The 20,637-nt window shown below is 45.0% G+C and overlaps 1 protein-coding gene across 1 annotated transcript in view; it reads left to right on the top strand.

The window, feature by feature from the left end:
- SUCLG1 (succinate-CoA ligase GDP/ADP-forming subunit alpha) overlaps nt 1-17,876 on the top strand; it is a 53,038-nt gene extending 35,162 nt beyond the window's left edge. The window contains exons 7-9 of the mRNA XM_066572942.1: nt 2,933-3,084; nt 10,945-11,133; nt 17,626-17,876. Of these exons, the coding sequence (XP_066429039.1) occupies nt 2,933-3,084; nt 10,945-11,133; nt 17,626-17,652 (368 nt within the window). The 3' untranslated portion in view covers nt 17,653-17,876. The remainder of the gene's footprint in view (nt 1-2,932; nt 3,085-10,944; nt 11,134-17,625) is intronic.
- The last annotated feature ends 2,761 nt before the right edge of the window (nt 17,877-20,637 follow it).

The following is a 20,637-nucleotide window of genomic DNA, read 5'->3' as shown; positions in this document are numbered from 1 at the left end:
ATGAATGACATGTGTAGTCTGCAAGTAAATGATGCTAACACACCAAATAGAGAACTCCTTTTTAGCTAGCAAGTTAATTTTACATATATCGAAATGGCTTAACGCTCCGTGTTTGAATAAGATATTCAAGTTCTTTTAGCGCTCTTTGTATCCACTCCTGTAGAGAATATCTGGGAGGAAGTACAGGATGGCAGTGATTTTAGGCTTCACCTACTGACACACAAAATCACTGCAGCCCTCTACTTTTCTCCTTGCTGAGCAGATGTACAGAGACAGCTAGAAGAACTGTCAAGTTGTTTAGATGTCTGTAAAGTGAACTTGCTACCTAAAAACGAGTTTTATATGCTTTTAGCTGCATTTACTTAACGGCTACACACTGCATTCATTTCAGTATGTGTCAGAGTAGGTAGAGCCTAAAATTACTGCAGCCCTTTACTTCCTCCCTGCTGATTTCACCTGCAGGAGCAGATACAAAGACAGAGAGATACAATTATTGAATAAATTACCCACACAGGGTTACGACAAGCTTGATGGATTTCTACAGAGAGAACCTGCTAGTTATTGATGTCCTGTGATTACAGCAGCCTTGGACTGTAGTTTTGCAATAACAATTGAACGCATTATTGTGCCCTCAAATTTTACCTATGCAGACTGCAGCTAAACCTTCATTTGTGAGATGTCAGGGCACAACCTCCATCAGTTGGCACCCCCTTCCCCCAGACCTCTAGCCTTTCGTCAGCTCTATACTGGCTGCTTACAGTATGTAGTATCCCTTTCAATTTAGTGGCTGATTCGTCCATATATTTCCCTCCACTTTTGTCTTGTGGTTGAGTTATGACAGCCGCTTTGATTCCATCAGTCTTTCATCTTGTTTACAGTGCTTTAGCCAATTTACCTGCTGCTCTGTTCCCAATTAAAAGGAAATGAGCAGCACAGTTAATAAGCTGGCTTCTTGTCACTGGTGTCTGTACGGCGCAGATCACATTGCCAGCGATGTTCGGGGGGAGCTACTATTGATTTTCTTTCAAAACTCAGATAATTGGTTCTTTTCAGGGTTTTTGAGTTGAAATGTCTCACTTATCACAATACGATGTGTGTAATGAATTGCTTAAAAGTTTATATAGGAGATTACCCCCCTAACACACACACTTAACATTGTAAGCATAAAGAAGCCACTGAAGAGAGATAGGAGCATCTTGAAGCAGTAAGATGTACATTTTTCCTTATAGTATCTCAGCTTCTGCAAAACCTCAATTTGTTAGAAGGAAGCAACCTTTTAGGTTAATTACTGGTTACATAAAGCTGCATTTAGACAAGATGGCTTATCTTAAAATGACTTTGTGCAAAATATTCAGTATTGACCTGGAATGAAGGTGCCTACTTGAGCTCCAAAGATATGCTTAGCTAGTCCATCTTGTAGACCACTATCACAGCCTGGTAGCGTACTCTTGTCCTGTCCTGAATGACCTTGGAGCTTGAACCCATGAGGCCATGTACAGACATGACAGTGCGGACTAGTACAAGTGAATGGCGTTTTGGAAGTCCCATCGACATGTATCGGTAAGGATAGGTTTCACGTGACCGGATTTATACTGCAAAATCCGCAGTCTGCGTCCACACGGAGGATCCGCTGCAAATCAGATGCATTGAAAGGTAAAAGAAAAATCACTTTCCTTCAAAATTGCATGTTCTGCGTGCAGAGGAACGATCGCAGTATGCTCTTTTTTTGCTGCAGACTCTGCGTGGTCAGGCTCCATTGAAGTCAATGTAGGCCATCCGACCCGCAGCCCATCCGCAATTGACATTACAGATAGGTCGCGGGTACCTATGTCATCGCCTAGCGATGGTGCAGGAAATACAAATATTTAGGGGGGGGGGGGGATCTATACTGTGCAGAGCCGACGACGAGTGGCCGAGGTCATGCGCAGTACAGAAATAGTAGGTAGCGGGTTCGATGGACAGGATTGCTACCGGAACCCGGCAGGATCGTTTGAGCCCGGCCTAAGTCTTGGCATACTGCAGATTTTCATGCTTGTGCCATGAACCATGAACTTCACCTTTTGTGGTGTATAGGGTGAAATTCACAGTAAACCCGCAACTCAATCCACTGCAAAATCCTCACATACTGTTCTGTGCTTCGGTAACCAGTCATTGGACAGCCACATTTGCAATTCCAAGTACAGCAGCTACAATTTTTTGATAGTTGTCATTAAAGGGGTTTTCCTGGACCTCATGATAGGCCATCAATAGTTGATCAGTGGGGGTCTACCACTCAGTACACTCACCAATCAGATTGAAGGGACAATGGCACTCCATGAGTGCCGCTGTCGCTTCAGTCCATATTGGGCATAGCACCGTACATTGTATAGTGGCTGTGCCTGGTATTACACCTCAGCCCCATTCACTTGAGTAGGATAGAGCTGCTGTTATGTCATGTGACTAATAAATGGGACATCACAGGCCTGAGAAAAGGCTGTGGTGCCACCACCTCTTCATTCAGCAGATCGGCGGGGTCCCGAGCAGCAGACCCTCATGGATCCACTACTAATTACCTATCCTGTGTATAGGTCATCAATCGTTTAGTCCTGGACAACCCCTTTTAATATAACCATTCACTTTCTGATTAGTCCACACACACAAATTAGCGGCCATGTTTAGAAATGTATCGACTGGAGGAAACTGTCTAAATAAGAAGGTGGGTCATTGCAGATATAGACGGTGTCTCTGAGCTGCTGGTAATATTAGTAGGTGGCCCATAAGACTGTTTCTTGCACATTTGTGAAGATAAATTGGTCAACCCCTGTAAGGTGCGGTAATAGTGTGACCCTCTGAAGCATTGCCCTATGTGGATGTACTCTTACACTCCTAGTTGCAGGACGTTTACAGTATTCGAACTTATTCCATTAACGCTCTTTCCCCTTTGTTCTTAAAGGTATCGGCGGAGACCCATTTAACGGAACAAACTTTATTGACTGCCTTGAGGTCTTCTTAAAAGACCCGAAGACAGAAGGTATCATTCTGATCGGTGAAATTGGTGGAAGTGCTGAGGAAAATGCTGCTGAGTATCTGAAGGAACACAATACTGTAAGTATCAAAGCTCCTATCTGGGGACAACTGGGCCATTGTCATGTGTTCTGCATTGGGTAATTTTGCCCACCTATGTACACCTTGCAACCATTTTTTTTAAGTGCTACAGTGCATGTAGCAAAAAATAAAACTTTTGCAAATAGTCCATTAAAAATCTTCTATTTTGCGTCTGCTGCTCCTATGCAGCTTTTTGTGTCTCCATGGTAACAGACTGCAAACACACACTTTGTAGTCTGGTACTGCAGCTTTTCCTCTGTGTTGTGATTCTTACTAAAGCTACATTTACACGCATGCATGCCCGACAGCTCTGCCACTGACTATCGCTACTGTGCTTTCACACAGGAGTTATAGTTCAGAGAATGGAAGCAGAGCGGCGGGAGATCTCTTCTGGGCACCTGCCTCTATTCACTGCAAACAGGCAGTTCATAGATTAACGGCTTGCTTACACAAGCCATTAGTCGTTCAGTTTTCAGGTGAAAAATCAAGCGACTCCAACAAGTGAGCGTTTTTTTTTTTTTTTGTTTGTTTTTTTCTCCTGGTCCAGCTATCATCTGAAACTGCTCATTCCAGCGATTATTCAGGTGATAATTCCCCATGTAAAGGTATCTTAACTTACATTCAGTATGTTAGCAGGAAGTAGGACAGATGTGTGGCAATATAAGTGTTGGATTAGACAACACAGGGTTTGTTTGTAGTCTGTTACCATGGAGACCCAAAGAGCTGCATAGGAGCTGTAGACACAAAATAGGTTTTTTTAAATAGTTGCCTCATTTGTTTTATTTTCGGTGGTATTTCCCTTTAAATACCTGGGTTTGTCGTATCCCTTCTATAGATCAAAACAGCTGGTGCAGAGCTTACCTCTTTGACCCATGACACAGGTCCCTTGATGAGGTGGCACAGCATCCAGACAGAGGGTTAATGGAGAGGAGGCCACACGTATACAGCTGTCTCCATTCACTTCTGTGGAAATGGCCGAGTACACTTGTATGACCACCTCTCAATTCTCCATCTAGATGTGGCACAACCTCCAATCTGGCGGGTGGGACCCTCATTTATCAGACATTTATGGTGCATCCTGTGGGTAGATCAGGTGGGCATACCCTTTTAATTACTATAGTGTTTGGATAGATTAACCCCTGTGTGATAAAGGCTTAAAGGGGTTGTCCCGCGAAAGCAAGTGGGGTTATACACTTCTGTATGGCCATATTAATGCACTTTGTAATGTACATTGTGCATTAATTATGAGCCATACAGAAGTTATTCACTTACCTGCTCCGTTGCTAGCGTCCTCGTCTCCATGGTGCCGTCTAATTTTCAGCGTCTAATCGCCCGATTAGACGCGCTTGCGCAGTCCGGTCTTCTTTTCTGAATGGGGCCGCTCGTGCCTGAGAGCGGCTCCTCGTAACTCCGCCCCGTCACGTGCCGATTCCAGCCAATCAGGAGGCTGGAATCGGCAATGGACCGCACAGAAGCCCTGCGGTCCGCCGAGGGTGAAGATCCCGGCGGCCATCTTCACCAGGTAAGTAAGAAGTCACCGGAGCGCGGGGATTCAGGTAAGCACTGTCCGTTTTTTTTTTTTAAGTCCCTGCATCGGGTTTGTCTCACGCCGAACGGGGGGGCTATTGAAAAAAAAAAAACGTTTCGGCGCGGGACAACCCCTTTAAATATCCACATCAACATTTTTCATCATATTTTCAAAACTATTTCATTCTAACAGATAATTATTTTTTCCGCATAAATTTGGCTTTCTTATCGTACCGTGACAGGGCCAGTACCCTCTAATTTTATGGTTTTTATAAAGAACAATGGGCAGGAATAGTATGAAAATTCTAATTTTCCTAATTTTTTACATTTCCAATTCAGTGTAATCTAAATACAAAAAAGGGGTTTATTTAGGGTTAAACTAAAGTGCCGGCGGATCTCTTTACTAGCCGAGTGCTATATACTGAGTTGGCACATGTACAGACGGTGGACACAAAGACGGTAAACAGATCTGTGAAAAAATGCACCTAAATACAATGGTGTTTTTTGTAGTATACTATGGGTCTCTAAAACTGTGCCCAAAGAGCCATTGACTCCTGCCTAGACTTTAACCCTTCCCAATCCAATTTTGGATTCAGGGTTTCCTAAAAGGCGTTCGCTTTTTGCTGTTATACAACGGTGCCATCTGCTGGCTAAAGCTAGTGTGTGTGCACCAGAGAGGCTCTGACAGCAGAGTGGCTGGCAACAGACGGTAAGAATACCCTGTCTTCTGACATTGGAGCTGTACAAGCTTCAGTCAGAATGTAGGAAGACGTCAGACAACGGATTGGAAAGGGTTAATCTCTTATCCAGTGTTTTACCTATCAGACTTTAATAGGATCTTAATCTGACATACCATTAACCCCTTAAGGACATGGCCCTTTTTTTGCCCATTTTCGTTTTTTCCTCCCGCTTTAAAAAAAAACATTACCAGGGGTGGCTGGCACTGGTAATTGCAGGCTCAGCTCCCATTGATAACAATGAGAATTATGCCTCCAACTACCAGCGCTGACCACTACAAGAGGTCAGCGCTGTCTGCTTCTGCTCCTTACTCTGTGTCTTGCCGGTAACAGCTGATTGGTTGAGGTCATGAGCGGCAGACCTGTTCTAAGGATAGAGCTTAACTGCTGAGACCCCAACCGAACCTTACAAGTGTTTCTGGTTCCAACCACCTTCTTCTGAAGGAAGCTGCAACGTGACTGCTCTGGTGAGTGAAGCCGTGCTGTAGATTCTTGGACAGCAAGTGGGAAATGCAACTGTGCAGAGTAAACTTTGAAAAGAAACCTGTCAGCATGTCTGGCATCCTTTCACCTGTGCAGCACTTATTTACTTGTGGGGTGTATAACATGGTGATTAGATTCTTTTAAAGCCCCTTTGTTCTAAGGATCATTTGGGGTTGCGGCATGTGCACCCCCAATGGGTTCCCATGGCTACTAGAAGCCTGACAAAGGCCTTCATGTCTGCCATGTAACGCTGCCTCCCACAGAGTCTGATAGGCTGCTGGTGAAGGCTTAATAGAATGCAATACATAAGTAATGCAGTATACTATCCTAGCAATCAAATGATCACATCTTCAAGTTCCCTTCAGGGACTAAAAAATAAAATCAAAAAAGTCTCAAAGTTTAACCTCTTCCGTCCCCATAACGTAAGGGTACGTCATGAGTGGGGTACTTTCAGCAATATGACGTACCCTTACGTCATAGGTATAGCGCAAGATCACATATGATCTCACGCTATCCTGCAGCGGGAGCTGGCTGTCAGTCACAGCCGGCCTCCCGCTGCAACAGCGGGGGGGGGGGGGCGCATCGGAGATGCAGCCCCCTCTGTTAACCCCTTCCCTGCCGCGATCTATGTAGATTGCGGCATGGGAAGGGTTCACAGAGGGAGCGTGCTCCCTCTGTGAAATTGCTGGGCTCTCGCGATATAATCGCAAAGAGCCCGGCCTGTTGCCATGGTGATCGTTGCTTATGAGATCGCTGTATAAGCAATAAGGCATGGCAGGGCAGTAGCCCCGCCATGCCTTATCACAGCGATCATCAGGCCAGTGTTGTAAGTCCCTCAGAGGGACACGAGTTGTGTTTTTTTTTTTTGTTTTTTTTTTTAAAGTAAAACCCCTTTATGCTTTTTCTCATATTAGCATAAAAAAAATTAAAACCCCACATATTTGTATTGTCGCGTCTGTAACGACACGTACAATAAGCTGCACATGCTTTTGACTGTGCACGGAAAAAAGCGTTAAAAAAAACCCGCTAAAAAACAGAGAAAATGCAAGTTTTTAGCATTTTGCCTCCCTAAAAACGCAATAAAAGTGATCAAAAAAGCCGTATGTACCCCAAAATGGTACCAATAAAAACTACAGCTCGTCTCGCAAAAAATAAGCCCTTGTACAGCTCTGTACATAAAAAAATTAAAAAGTTACAGGACTTTAAATGCAGCGGTTTAGAAAAAAAAATTACCTAAAAAAGGGTCTTTATTGCAGAAAAGTGGAAAAATCTAAAAAAAAAGTAAGAATTTTGGTATCGTTGTAATCGTACCGACCCACAGAAAAAATGGATTGTTTGATTTATGCTGCATGATTAACGCTGTAAAAAAAAATTTAAAAATCTATGGCAGAATTAATGCGTTTTCTCTCCCTGCTATCATAAAAAGAAAATAAAAGTTTTACAATCTAGTCAATGTACCGTATATACCGGCGTATAAGGCGACGGGGCGTATAAGACGACCCCCCAACTTTCACCTTATACGCCGGTATTACAGTGGAGAAAAAAAAAATCTGTACTCCCCTCCCCCGTTGTTCTGTCGCGCTCCGGCAGGATGTCGCTCGCTCCTCGTCCCCGGTGCAGCATTGCTTTCTGAATGCGGGGCTTGAAATCCCCGCCTCCAGAAAGCTAATACACACGCCGTCAGCCAGTTACAGCCATTCAATGACAGCATTGAATGGCTGTGATTGGCTGAAGGCGCACGTGGCTTCAGCCAATCACACTATTCAATGACATCATTGAATGGGTGTGATTGGCTGAAGCCACGTGCGCCTTCAGCCAATCACAGCCATTCAATGCTGTCATTGAATAGCTGTACCGGCTGACGGCATGTGTATTAGCTTTCTGGAAGCGGGGATTTCAAGCCCCGCATTCAGAAAGCAATGCTGTGCCGGGGACGAGGAGCGAGCGACATCCTGCCGGAGCGCGACGGAACGCCGGGGGAGGTGAGTAATGATTTTTTTTTTTACACTTTTTTTTTTTTTGTATTACCGGCGCATAAGACGACCCCCGACTGCAGAGCAGATTTTTCGGGGTTCAAAAGTCGTCTTATACGCCGGTATATACGGTACCCAAAAGCGGTACCAATAAAAACTACGATTCGCCACGCAAAAAACAAGCCCTTATACGGCCGCGTCGATGGAAAAATAAAAGTGTTATGACTTTTGAAAAATGGAGATGAAAATCCGCCAAGAATCGTTGCGTCCTTAAGCCCAAAATAGGCCGTGTCATTAAGTGGTTAAAGGGGTTGTCCCGCGGCAGCAAGTGGGTCTATACACTTCTGTATGGCCATATTAATGCACTTTGTAATGTACATTGTGCATTAATTATGAGCCATACAGAAGTTATAAAAAGTTTTTTACTTACCTGCTCCGTTGCTGGCGTCCTCGTCTCCATGGTGCCGACTAATTTTCGCCCTCCGATGGCCAAATTAGCCGCGCTTGCGCAGTCCTGGTCTTCTGCTCTCTTCAATGGAGCCGCTCGTGCAGAATGCAGGCTCCGTGTAGCTCCGCCCCGTCACGTGCCGATTCCAGCCAATCAGGAGGCTGGAATCGGCAATGGACCGCACAGAAGAGCTGCGGTCCACGGAGGAAGAGGATTCCGGCGGCCATCTTCACAGGTAAGTATAGAAGTCACCGGAGCGCGGGGATTAAGGTAAGCGCTCCGGTAAGCTTTCTGTACGTCCCTGCATCGGGGTTGTCTCGCACCGAACGGGGGGGGGGGGGTTGAAAAAAAAAAAAACCCGTTTCGGCGCGGGACAACCCCTTTAAAGAAGGGGGAAAAAAGTTTGAAAATGCACATTTTTTTTTTTCCCCACAAAAGAAAAAAAAAACATTTTCAATGGATGAAATATCAAAAAAAAAGGCAAGTAGACAGCAGTCCATGCCTGGTTTAGTCCCCGGATGGGGATGAGAGTAGTCCCCACGGCTGCAGTGGGTAGAAGATACCTGCAGACCACCATGCGGCTGAACGACAGTGTCACATGGGACAGGAGGGAGTGTCCCTCTCCACCATGGCCAAGCCACTGACCAGACCAGGGTGTAACATGGAAACGGGCTGCTGGATTCCAGAAGGGGTTAGTGCCACGGAGTCAGTGCTGCGGCCTGTGCTCTTCAATCTTCGGTGCTTATATTGAGATGAATGAGAATTGTTTCCAAAATACCCCTTTAAATGCGCTTGTAGAAAAAAGACAAAAGTATTTATTGTCTAACCAGAAAAATTATATTTGCAAGCTTTCAGGGCTACTTGGGCCTCTTCATCAGTCTGGTGGTCCTACGAACCTGAGGAAGAGGCATAAGTAGCATCAAAGTCTAATTTTCTGGTTGGCCAATAAAGCTGTCGCCTCGTCACTATTTGTCGTCTTTGTACAAGCGCGTGTAGCATCGCATTGACTTGTAAAGTACAGGATTTATCTGCTGACGCCTCTGTACCGCCCGTTGCCCGGAACGCCATAATGCAATACACCCAAGTCCCCTTCCATCGATCGCTCGGCATTGGTGGGCTGCGAGGGCCCAGAAGCCCCCGTTGTGTAACTGCTAATGAATAACCAATTCTGAATGTTTCCTTTGTTTTTCGACTCCTGGATGAATGTTTCTGCCTCCTCGTATCGACCGCGGAGCCGTTTTCTTATTTAATGCAATCTGTTTTGCCGCTCTTGTTTACAGCAAATTTTACTCTAAAGACTGAAAGTGCAAAAAAAATTAACCCCGTAACTTTTTTGTAACGATTCTTGAATTAAACCAGGAGCTTGCTGGAAGTTGACACGTCAAGTCATGTTCTCCAGCTTACCGAGGGGAAGGAGCCTCGTCTCTGAGGTTTTGGGGGAATTAAAGATACAACATTTTCCTTGATTAGGAATGTTGCCGCAGCTCATTCATCAGTTCACAGACTGTGTTCGCTCTCACACGGGCCTGACATCTGCTCGTCTCTGTCCTGAGGTAGTTTCTTCCTTCTATGAGGCCGCGTCGTGTGAGAACAAACACTGCAGCGCGCCCTAGGCACTCGCTGTACTGCAATTACGCCGCCTTATTCTTCATTGATCGCCGACTTTGTTGGGAGACTTTTTGTGTTCAGTTTATTTGCGTTTTTTCTTCTAGCAGTGTCAACTTTTAAAGGGAAAGTAGGCCTAAAATAAAGCGGGATCTGGCTGTTGCTGATTTATTGGGATCTTCCTTCCATGATTTCAGTGGGTACATCCAAGTCATTTCGGTTGCATTAAGAGAAATTCCTACAACGGCTCCTTCTTCTTTATAAGATCGAAATTGCTGTAAAATGTGCAACTAAACTGGTTGTCCGGACAGCAGAAAGTTTTTGAAAGGAGTCGAGATTGGGGCCAAAACCATAAAAGAAGTCCGACTTGTTTTACTCGATTCCCCTACTGAACTTCACATCCTGATATGTGACTACTTCAGTTAATCACCATCCCAAATGTAGCCCTGGTGTTGATGACATCAGTCACTGGTTTTGTAGCAGGATCTAAAGACTAGCGGAAGACCAGATAGTGGTAGAACATTAAAATCAATGACGCCGCAACTGCAAACACCAGACACTCCACAGGGGTCAGTGCTTCTGTTTCTACGCCGACCCCTGTCTATTTTGGCGTTGATCGGCCAGGTTCCCTAGCAGCGGACTCCAACCGATCAACTATTGATGACCTATCCGATAGATGGATAGATTGAAGACTGGATCCTCTAATCATAAGAGGTGATGGTCACAGCACACCTCCTCCCCTACCTGCATAGAGCATCTTCACAATATAGTTCAATTGTCCATTGTTTATATGTCCCATAAGGCTATTAACTGCAGTTCGGCAAAGATGGGCGCTATGAATATTCTTCTACAGACAATACAATAAAACCAGATTACTAAAATTAATTGGTGAAAAACAATGTTGGTGATGCGTAAGATTATCACAGTTGCGCATCTTCCCGTTACCCAGCAAAGTTGTACAATTATAACCTTTACCGCCCCCTTCTGTTGGGGTTGTGGGGGACAGTTGCACAGCCAATTCTTGCCGAACAGCTTTGACTCATCGCCGATCCTTTTTGGTATTAACTCTTTCCTTTGTACCCAACAGGGTTCGAACACTAAGCCTGTGGTGTCTTTCATTGCTGGTCTGACCGCCCCTCCAGGCAGGAGGATGGGCCACGCTGGAGCCATCATTGCCGGTGGGAAAGGTGGAGCAAAAGAGAAGATTGCAGCTTTGCAGAGAGCCGGCGTGGTTGTCAGTATGTCTCCTGCCCAACTCGGTAGCACCATGCACAAGGTAACGAGCCCGAGATCCCCCTCCCTCCCCTCAGCGCTGACTCACTCAGCCATTCACCGTAATTCAGCATTGATTGTTAGATTGGCGTATGCCTTGTTCTCTTCAGTACTTAATTGTCGCCAGCTCTTCTGGCTGCTATTCAGGAACTCGGGTTTTATCTTATTTTCACTTTCCCCCCTTCACCCACAGGCTCTTTTAAGAGCCGTCGGCCTACTCAGCCGTGCCGCGTGTCCCCTCTTCTAAGCTCTTATCGGAGAAAAACGCCGTTCATTGTGAGCCAAACGTAATTGTTTAGAATTAAAATTGCATTTGGCACAGTAACGAGCAAAAAAGAGAGAAAAAAAAATGTTTCTATATTACAGCACAGCTGTCAGGAAATGGCGCGCTAGTCACACTACTTGGGATACATTCATCCTGCAATGTTGGAGGTATTTCAAAGCTGCAAACGGCCTCGGTTTTTCTTTTTAATAACCTGTAATTGTCATATTCATCCGGAATGTGTTCTCTAGGTGATCGTCTCGCTTGTTATCTGTTTGCTGCACAATATTTTTGTACATTTTTTTTTTTTTGTTTTGTTTGTTTCCCTCTTAAAATAGCAGCTTAGCAAGAGCTCCACGTACAAGCAGCGGTGTACAAACCCTGTACGTGTAGAAATACGGAAATGGTGTCTTAAAGGGGCGCCATAAGGCTGCATTCACACGAACGTATATCGCCTCTGTTTTCACACCGAGCCGATATACATTGTCCTCGTGCAGGGGGGGGGGGGGGGGGGGGGAGGATGGAAGAGCCAGGAGCAGGAACTGAGCTCCCGCCCCCTCTCTGCTTCCTCTCCGCCCCTCTGCACTATTTGCAATGGGGGTAGGCGTGGGGTGGGGCTAAGTTCCCCGAATTAGCCCCGCCCCACCTCTCCCCAATGCAAATAGTGCAGAAGGGCGGAGAGGGGGCGGGAGCTCAGTTTCTGCTCCTTGCTCTTCCATCCTACCCCCCCCCCCCCCTGCACATGAGGACAACGTATGTTTGCTCAGCGAGAAAATTTCATTATACGAGAGCAAGAAAAAAAGCATTTCAGCGCTGCGTTTGGAACTTTCACACGTGTGAAAAACCTGTTATTTCAATGGTAAAAACAGAAAGCTACATCGCACTCACATGACTCCCACGTACATGCGAATACAATGCAGTTTTTTTTTCTACCATAAGGAAGAAAGGGTGATTTGTGATCGCAGCAGGTCCGATTTATGGCCAATCCTATTCTTTTTCTCGCGCAGCGATGCTGTGAAACAAGTCGTTCATGTAAATAGACCCGTTAAAAACAATAGGTTCTATTTCCATGCAAGTTTTGTGCATTTGCAATGCAGAAAACTCGCATGGGACAGTCGCCTTTGTAAATGCAGCCTAATGAGCAAATGATTGCAAAGGGGGTTCTAATCCACTCCTGGCACCAGGCCAGCCGGTTATGTGTCTGCCGAAAATGCTCTATAGGAGCCATGAGTAAGGATGGGGGATGGATACTCAGATTGGTGGATATTATTATCTTACTGGTATGCCATAAAAGTGATGAGAAGATTGCTTAGAACATAATAGCCATTAAGGAACTTCAACCTGTTCACACCTTCTAAAGTACATGTGCAGCAACTGTGCCCGCTCAGCACACGCAAGATTGAGGCGATGATTGACAGACGCACTCCCAAATGAGTGGCAGGCATAGGACTGAGTTCTGGTGAGTGAACTTTTAGGGGACCCCTTTTGAGAACAGAAAGGCAAGTAATTCCCAGAAGGTCACCATGAGATTACATGACCCAACCGAAGGGCATTTTTCAGGAATACTCAACAAGGTAATACTAGTGACCTATGTATGCTGAGGGAGAGTTGGCGGTAGCTACATAATGAATTAACAGGTCACTCCAGTGATTTTTATTTTTTTAACACCTTAACCCCACATGACATAAGGTTACGTCCTGGCAGCGGGGTGCATAACGCAACATGACGTAACCTTATGTCATGTGGATAGTGTGAGATCAGAAGAGATTTCACGCCATCCAGCAGCCGGAGCCGAATGTGACTAATTGCTGGCCTCCCCCCTGCAACAGTGGGGGTGCGTAAGGACAGCGGTGCCTTGCTGTTAACCCCTTATTGCTGCGATCTATGTAGATTGCGGTATGTAAAGGGTGAGCGCGCTCCCTCTGTGGCATCATTGGACCCCTGCGATGTAATCGCGGAGGGCTGACAGGTCGCCACCTACAGGCATCCTGCCTTGCTATTGCCTATGATCGCTAACGCAAGCAATAAGTCCTGCAATGCTTTATCATAGTGATCATGGCAGCTATGGTTCAGGTCCCCTACAGGGATAAGAAAAGTTAAGAATAGTGTTAAAAAAATAAAAACTTTTTTTTTGTGCTTTTTCGCCTACTAGTATAAAAAAAAAATCAAATTCCCACATATTTGGTATCGCTGTATCCATAATGACTCTTACAACAAATTGAACACACCTTTTTTTTTATTTTTTTTTTTTCTCCATCCAGCACGGCAAAAAGCTTAAAAAAAAAAAAAGCCTATTCCAGCACGGAGAATCGCTATGATTCTCCTCTCGTGGACGTCGGTGCTGCACTTTCCATAGCAATGCTATAGAAAGCTTCACACAGCATGATCCACCGGCGATTTATCACCCGTGGACAGGCAGCCTTAGAAAAGAAAAATAATGTTAAAAAAAAGGTTTTTTATTGCAGAAAAGTGGAAAAACCTAAAATAAAATGAATAGTATCGTTGTAATCATACCGACCCACAGAAAAAATTAATTGTCATTTATGCTGCATGATTAGCGCTGTAAAAAAAAAAAGGCAGAATTTGTGTGCTTCTCTCCCTGCTATCTTAAAACAAGTTTATAGAAAGTTTTACAACATGGTCTATGTACCCGAAAGTGGCCCCAATAAAGACTACAGTTCACACACACAAAACAAGCCCTCATACGGCCATGTCCATGGAAAAATAAAAAAGTTATGGCTTTTCAAAAGTGGAGATGAAAATACCCCAAAAATCGCTGCATCCTTATGCCCAAAATACACTTTGCAAATACACTGACTTTTTGAGAATGCACCACTCCTGGCTTCTCACCCTCCTACAGATTCCAACCCCGCTCTTCATTTACCTTTTTGTTGCTCCTGGACCCGTCCTTATGTACTTCTCCACTCTGGTCGAGCATGCTCAGTTCTGCAATCTCTTCTGTGTAACTGCTCTTTTCCTGCTTTAACACACAGGGTGAGCAGGTGCAGAGCAGACACCGTGTCTCCGCTGTCTCTCCCCTGCATTTAGTAAGCTCAGCTTCCCATAACCTTTTGTCAGATACAGTTCAGTTGGTCTTATCAGGGCTGTAGCTGATAAGTTTTGGCAAAGCCCTCTCCATACCCTATTAATATTTGCCCCGGCTCTTTACAATGGGATGGATAGAGGGTTGATCTGCCCCAGTTTGCCCTTTCTAGTGCACAGGCACAGTAGTGTTACTGGTAAAGGTGGGAGTTGCAGGGTGTTTCTGAGAACTGTAGTTTTCCAGTTTTGGTCACTGTGGCTGATCAGTAGGACTGCCTTGTTTGCTAAGTGATGAAAACTTCACCAGTAGAGTATCAGAATGTAAATATGTAGAAAAGAGGCATTAAGTACTTTCTTTTAAGCCTTTTTTATGAAATTGGAAAGGTACTAGGCTTTTGAGTGGGATAACCCCTTTAAAGGAGTTGTTTCTTAGGGACCGCTTATATTCAAACGAGAAAAAAAGATAGATTGCTGGGAAATGATTTTTATGAGACAACACCTCTTAAAAAGGTTGTTCCCCCTCATTAAATATTTTAGAAATGCTATATAGCAGTAATATGGCAATACTTTACCGCTCCCTTTGCTGCAGGGGTGGAAACCCTTCCCCCATCCCTCGCTGGTTTCTGTTTGTAGTGGTCCAGCGATGACATGTCGCGAAATGTGACTGCTCTGACCACTCCAATAACCATAGCAGTTCCTTCAGTCATGGCACATTATTACTGCAATGCAGATAATGGAAACCAGCAAGGGATCGGGTAAATATCGGAACCAGAGCAGCGGGGGAAGGGAAAGGTGAGTATTGCTAAGTAGTTTTACACCATAGTATTGCTAGCTGTCGGGTTGTGCACCTGGGGCTTGTGGTTCTGTGGCTCTCCGGAGGAACATTTCCACAGGTGTGGAATGGTTGGGTTGGCTAGCTGTGGATTTCTCCGGCCAGTCGCCGCTGGTCTGCGCATGGGGGAGAGCCCTTCTGGCTAGAGACTGCTGGTTTCCTCATTTTCCTCCTGTTCCCCTTGCGTTTGCGTCCGTGCAGGTTTCTGTGGGTGTGGACAGCGACGTGTTTGGTGTGTCTGTGCAGGTGGCCAAAAATGTGGTGTGGGCAGTCCTGTGCTATGTGGTGTGCATTCCCTTGTGTGTTAGTGTGAACTGTTCGACTTGGATTGTTTACCATCTGGGGCGAGCCGGGCCCTTAGATTCCACCGTGGGGCCTTCCCTATTGGGATGATCGCCCCACTTGCAGACCAGCCTCACAGGGTTGTTGTCTTGTTGAAGTACGGACCCACGAGACAACCAGTACCCTTGTTGCGGGCTTGTGGGTTTAGGGTATATTGGCCAAAATACGAACCAATACCTCGTACCATAGCAATTCCTTCTGTTTATGCGTGCAGGTAGGTTGGGTGAATGTTTTGGGTGTGTGTCAGTCATTGTTATGTCTGCTCGTGAGTTCTGTTCACAGTTCATTTTCTTTTGGGGTTTAACGCGTATGCAGTTGCATAGTATTTCAGGTTTACGTATCCGGCGCGTCTGGTCTGGATGTGACACCAGCTTTTTTTCACCAATTTGCGACCAATTTGCTTGTTCCCCTCTGCAGTATTCCAGGATGGTCGTGGCATTCCTCACACAATGGGTATGGAGTAGTATCTGTAGTCACACTGCATGCTACTTTCAGACTGGCCAGCGCTGCTCACATGAGCAATGATCACCATTTAGAGCGGCATGTAATGTCTTAGAGCCCCTTTTATACTGAACAGCTATTGTAGAATCGTGCGGCAATGAACAATAATTGTTCGGCAAATACCTTGCAAGATCATGGTTTATCTGCCAATTATTTCTCATAAAAGACGATCATTCAGTAATTCACCGACCATTTCCAGACTCCCCTGACAGACTGATGTACTGGGCAAGCTATGGCGAAAAACTTTTAACCATTATCTGCGAGTATAAATGGACATTGTTTGAAAGCAAATGACTGTCATCGTTCCCTCATTCCAACGATTACAGGTCCTTTTACATGGAGCAATTAAACTACTGGTGCAACACCAGCGCCCAGTGTACATTGCGTGGTTTAAGAATCTCCGTGGCCTTCGTTGAAGAATGAAGAGGACTCCAGATACAAATGGACTGGTGGTAGAACAGGGAGAAATGAGAGCTCCTGGTAATCTCTTCCCACCCCTCAACCCCAAACACCACCCCAACTTCCTGCCAGGACAAACGACTGGAAATTGTGCGACCATAGAGAGCGTTCTTCATGAATGTGGCAGTTCAGGAATGAAGGCACCCTCTTGCAATCCTCCCATCTCAAGATTGCCTGACACATTGCGCCACACACCTTGGCAAACGTTTGTCACACCTACCTAAGGAAGCTTTTCACATTCTGAGGTCTTCAAACACGATGGTGTGCACAGGTTCCATGGAAATGCTGACTTTGCAGACAATCTTCTCCACAGTCCATCACCCATCGGTCCTCCATAACCTCTTGCTCTACTCACGCCGTCTTGTTGGGCTGGTTTGGTGCATGGCACAGGCTCTTTTTGGTTCGTTCTCACATGACGTTTGCCCTTCTTTGAACTGTGACACCCACAACTACACATTTTTCACATCCATAACGCCTTCACCGCATGTCTCCCTCAACTGACACTTCTAACTTCAGCCGCGGTCACTTGGGTTCTGTGCGCCGGACGAGGCTGTCACCTACCTCACTCGTCACCGAAGAATGTCACGTCTTCTAAAATGTGTCCCATGTTTCTATTACAGCTGAATGCACCTGATATAATGACTCGGGTCCTGAGTGATTTGTGAGCAGCGCTGTAAGGGCTTTTCACTTACACTTGATGGCAGCAGAGTCTAGCTCTTCCACGAGACGTTCTGGTGACAGGCAGATTGAGAGCCAATTTGTAAGGTTTTTGTTATGGAGCGCTGTGGATGTCTTGTGTGCTAATTTAAGCGAGGTGTGATTTACTGAGGTTATAGGTGGCAGATCAGCAACTACATGCAAATACCCAAGTGCTACGACTGAGCGCTGCAAGCGTCCTTCACCTCTCATATATTAGAAACGTTCCAGAAAGCTCCCATGCGTTTTTGTTTCATGCCTGTGCCCACACTACATAAAAAATTACCAGGTGTTAATCTGAAGGCGGCGTTTGCCTGCAGCTTGTTTCGTGTCACTAACATCCATTATTTATCACCCCGCAGGAATTCGAAAAGAGGAAAATGCTGTAAGTGTGGAAGGAGAGACGGCAACATCTGCACATCATCGCGTCCACAGTCATCCTTTTTCGTCCAGATCTTCTTTCGACACCGGTGTCTTTGCACAGCCACATGTTGAAGCCATAATCTTTTTATTTTAGCCTTTCCCTGACATCTTGCGGATCTCTGTGTAGATCTGTTCTTCAGACTGTACAGCCTTCCTGAATAAAGATTTCCATTTATTTTGGATCCTAAAACGGCTCGTGTATTCATTGAAGCCGTGCGCTCTGGGCAAAGTTTTTACAATTGGTAAAATGGGGCTACTGTAGTCATGTATTTTGTTACTTTGGTCCTCCAAATGCAGGTTGTGCTGCTCCTTATGGATCATCAGTTACTTGGCTCTATAGCAGAAGTTACAAGGACACCACCAACTTCTCTGACTTCACTTTCTGCTCTGAAGGTGCACCACGTAAACTTCCTACTCGCCCCAACACTCACTCTGCCTAAGGGCACTCAGGAGCGTATTGCCTAGTATTACGTGGGCACTGTACGCCTGTATTATACGCGGTAACTCGCAGGCAAACAATCACATTGCCTTGCGCAATTCTGATTACAAAAAACGCAGCATTTTCTATTTTGCATATACATGGGATAGAGCCCACTGTTCTCAAGGGGGGCATCTATACGCGTGCCCATAAGCAATTACATTGCGTATCGGTGGCGTATTTGTGTCATCACTTTGCAACGGTGCGGGAAATATGATCCGAAATAAAAACAGGTGTACAGCGCATGACGGCGTGCGTGACATAATCTGTCATGTGTAGTACAGGTTTGCCACTCTACACCACAGTATGCCAGGTCACCGCCAGCTCCAGAGCTGTAAAACGCTCAATGACCTCTGTAGCGGTTTATGGCCGTGTAAGCCCTGCCTAATCCTGCAATACTATTCAGGACTTGTGCGTACACATGGCAATTGACACGCTCTGCAGCCCTGTTGTGTGTATGAGCTTTTATACATGGCAGAAACGGAGAAAAAAAAAACACTGTCGTTCTGCATATGGAGCTGCAATCAAGGAATATTGCCTGAAAGGAATCGGGAGCCCTTGGCATTGCCTATACTATGCCTATACTATGTGCATGTGGTGGGCAGAATATATGAAGTCTGTGTAGTGCCGCATCAGCTGAAGCTTAGAGCGCGTAACAAATGAATAACCCGCATCGTGTCACGTAGGCTCAAAATGGACAGGGTAGTAATCCGTTTCTAAAAGGGGCGACTGCACTTACCAGACCACTGCTTTACAAGGATGCAGTGGGGACTTTTCTCTGGAGTGGTTTGTCTACAAATGATAAAACTCCCACTTCAAATTTTGGCATGAAAGTGTAGGGAATAAAAACCATGTTAGGCCTTCTACCACTGGATGGGGTCACACATGTGGCACCCCTTTGGAATTGCTGTCTATTTGCACACTGGAAATCAGCATCAAATGGTAAACTAAGTCCATCATGAATGTTAATCACATGCAGAAGGCAAAAGTCTACAGCATGTCCTATCCAATAAGACATGCACCACAACTAGCCTGTTGTATTTAATTCTCTCCTGTAGCTCACATGTCCTTGCAGGAAGGCATTACAGTAGCCAAGGACATATCTCATATGTTTTTTTTTAAACTAATGGCTCTTATCTCGGGCTGTATGCCATCTAAACCTTCGACTCTGGCTATATTTCATTTCTAGGAATCTTGGCTTTAAAATAAGAGCAAGTTCACTGAACTAGCCACGCTACAGCTTAAGAAAAAGCCTGCAGGATCATGGGCTGCAATGAAAGTTGTAATTATATGCAGTTTCTACTTCAACTTGCTTGAAGTGGAAGTTGAATATAACCTATACCCATGTTTCAACAGGATGTACTTCATGCTAGATCACAGCTCTAGCTGTGATCTAGCCTGAGCTAGCAAAAACAGGTGTTTCATCTGATACTTATGCTATTTTATTCAGATATTAAATGTGTATTATATTTATGATATAAAATGCAAAGTTCTTTGTGCAGATGTTGATTAAAACGTGAACACACCAGCCCACTCCCACTAAAGGTTGAAATGTTTTCTTCACCCTCAACGCACCAAATGCAACATTTCAGAACTTTCTACAAATGGCTGATGAATAGAGGAGATGCATTAACCACTTTGAGTGAGAAGTATAACATGACATTTTTTGATTGGGTATATTAAAAATCTGAGCACTACCATTCCACTGGTGTTTTAAGAAAAAGAAACCCAGCAGCCTTAAAGGATTTTTTTTGAGATCTGTGGTGTCATTAAAATCCAGCTTCCCCTGCCATAAAAAAAATAACAAAAGGGCTTATACTCCTCGCAGGTCTCACCTCTGATGTCATGTTCACAGGCTTCCCCAGTCTTATGGGACATCACAGGCACTGCAGTCAATGACCAGAGTTGAGCTCTGTTATTGGCTGCAGTGCCTGTAATGTTCTGCAAACCGAGCGGCTGGGGAGGTAAGTATAAGCCTATCTTTTTTATAGCAGAGGAAGCTGGGCAAACAATGAGCTCAGCCGCTGTCCCTTTTTACGTTAAGCCATTCAGCAGTTTTTAAAAGCTTACATTTAAGCGTCCAGTGCATGGCCAGCACTGCTAGAAAGGCGTCTAATATTCATGTATGCATGAACCCTCCGCCCTCCAGCCTCTGCTTGACAAGTCTTCCTATATATTACTGTGCATATTCGGAGACCTGTCAAGCAGTGGTTTGAATGTGGATACGTGACTATCATCAGACTCTTCTCTGTTAGCTCTAACTGCAGGTTACACTACGGCAAATGTAAATTTTAAATAAATGACTGCTGAACAGATTATCATAAGAGATGGACAAGTGCCCTATAAAGAGTGACACTTTTTCCCCCCCCCTCCTATAAATGATAAAAATTAAGACATTATAGAATGTTATGACCCTAAAATGCAGCCTTCTCCACTTATCAGCCACTTCTGCATCACTCCCTCTGAATGTACT

The sequence above is a fragment of the Eleutherodactylus coqui genome, chromosome 7 (genome assembly GCF_035609145.1).
Source record: "Eleutherodactylus coqui strain aEleCoq1 chromosome 7, aEleCoq1.hap1, whole genome shotgun sequence".
Classification (NCBI taxonomy): domain Eukaryota; kingdom Metazoa; phylum Chordata; class Amphibia; order Anura; family Eleutherodactylidae; genus Eleutherodactylus; species Eleutherodactylus coqui.
This window is presented reverse-complemented; position numbering and strand designations above follow the sequence as displayed.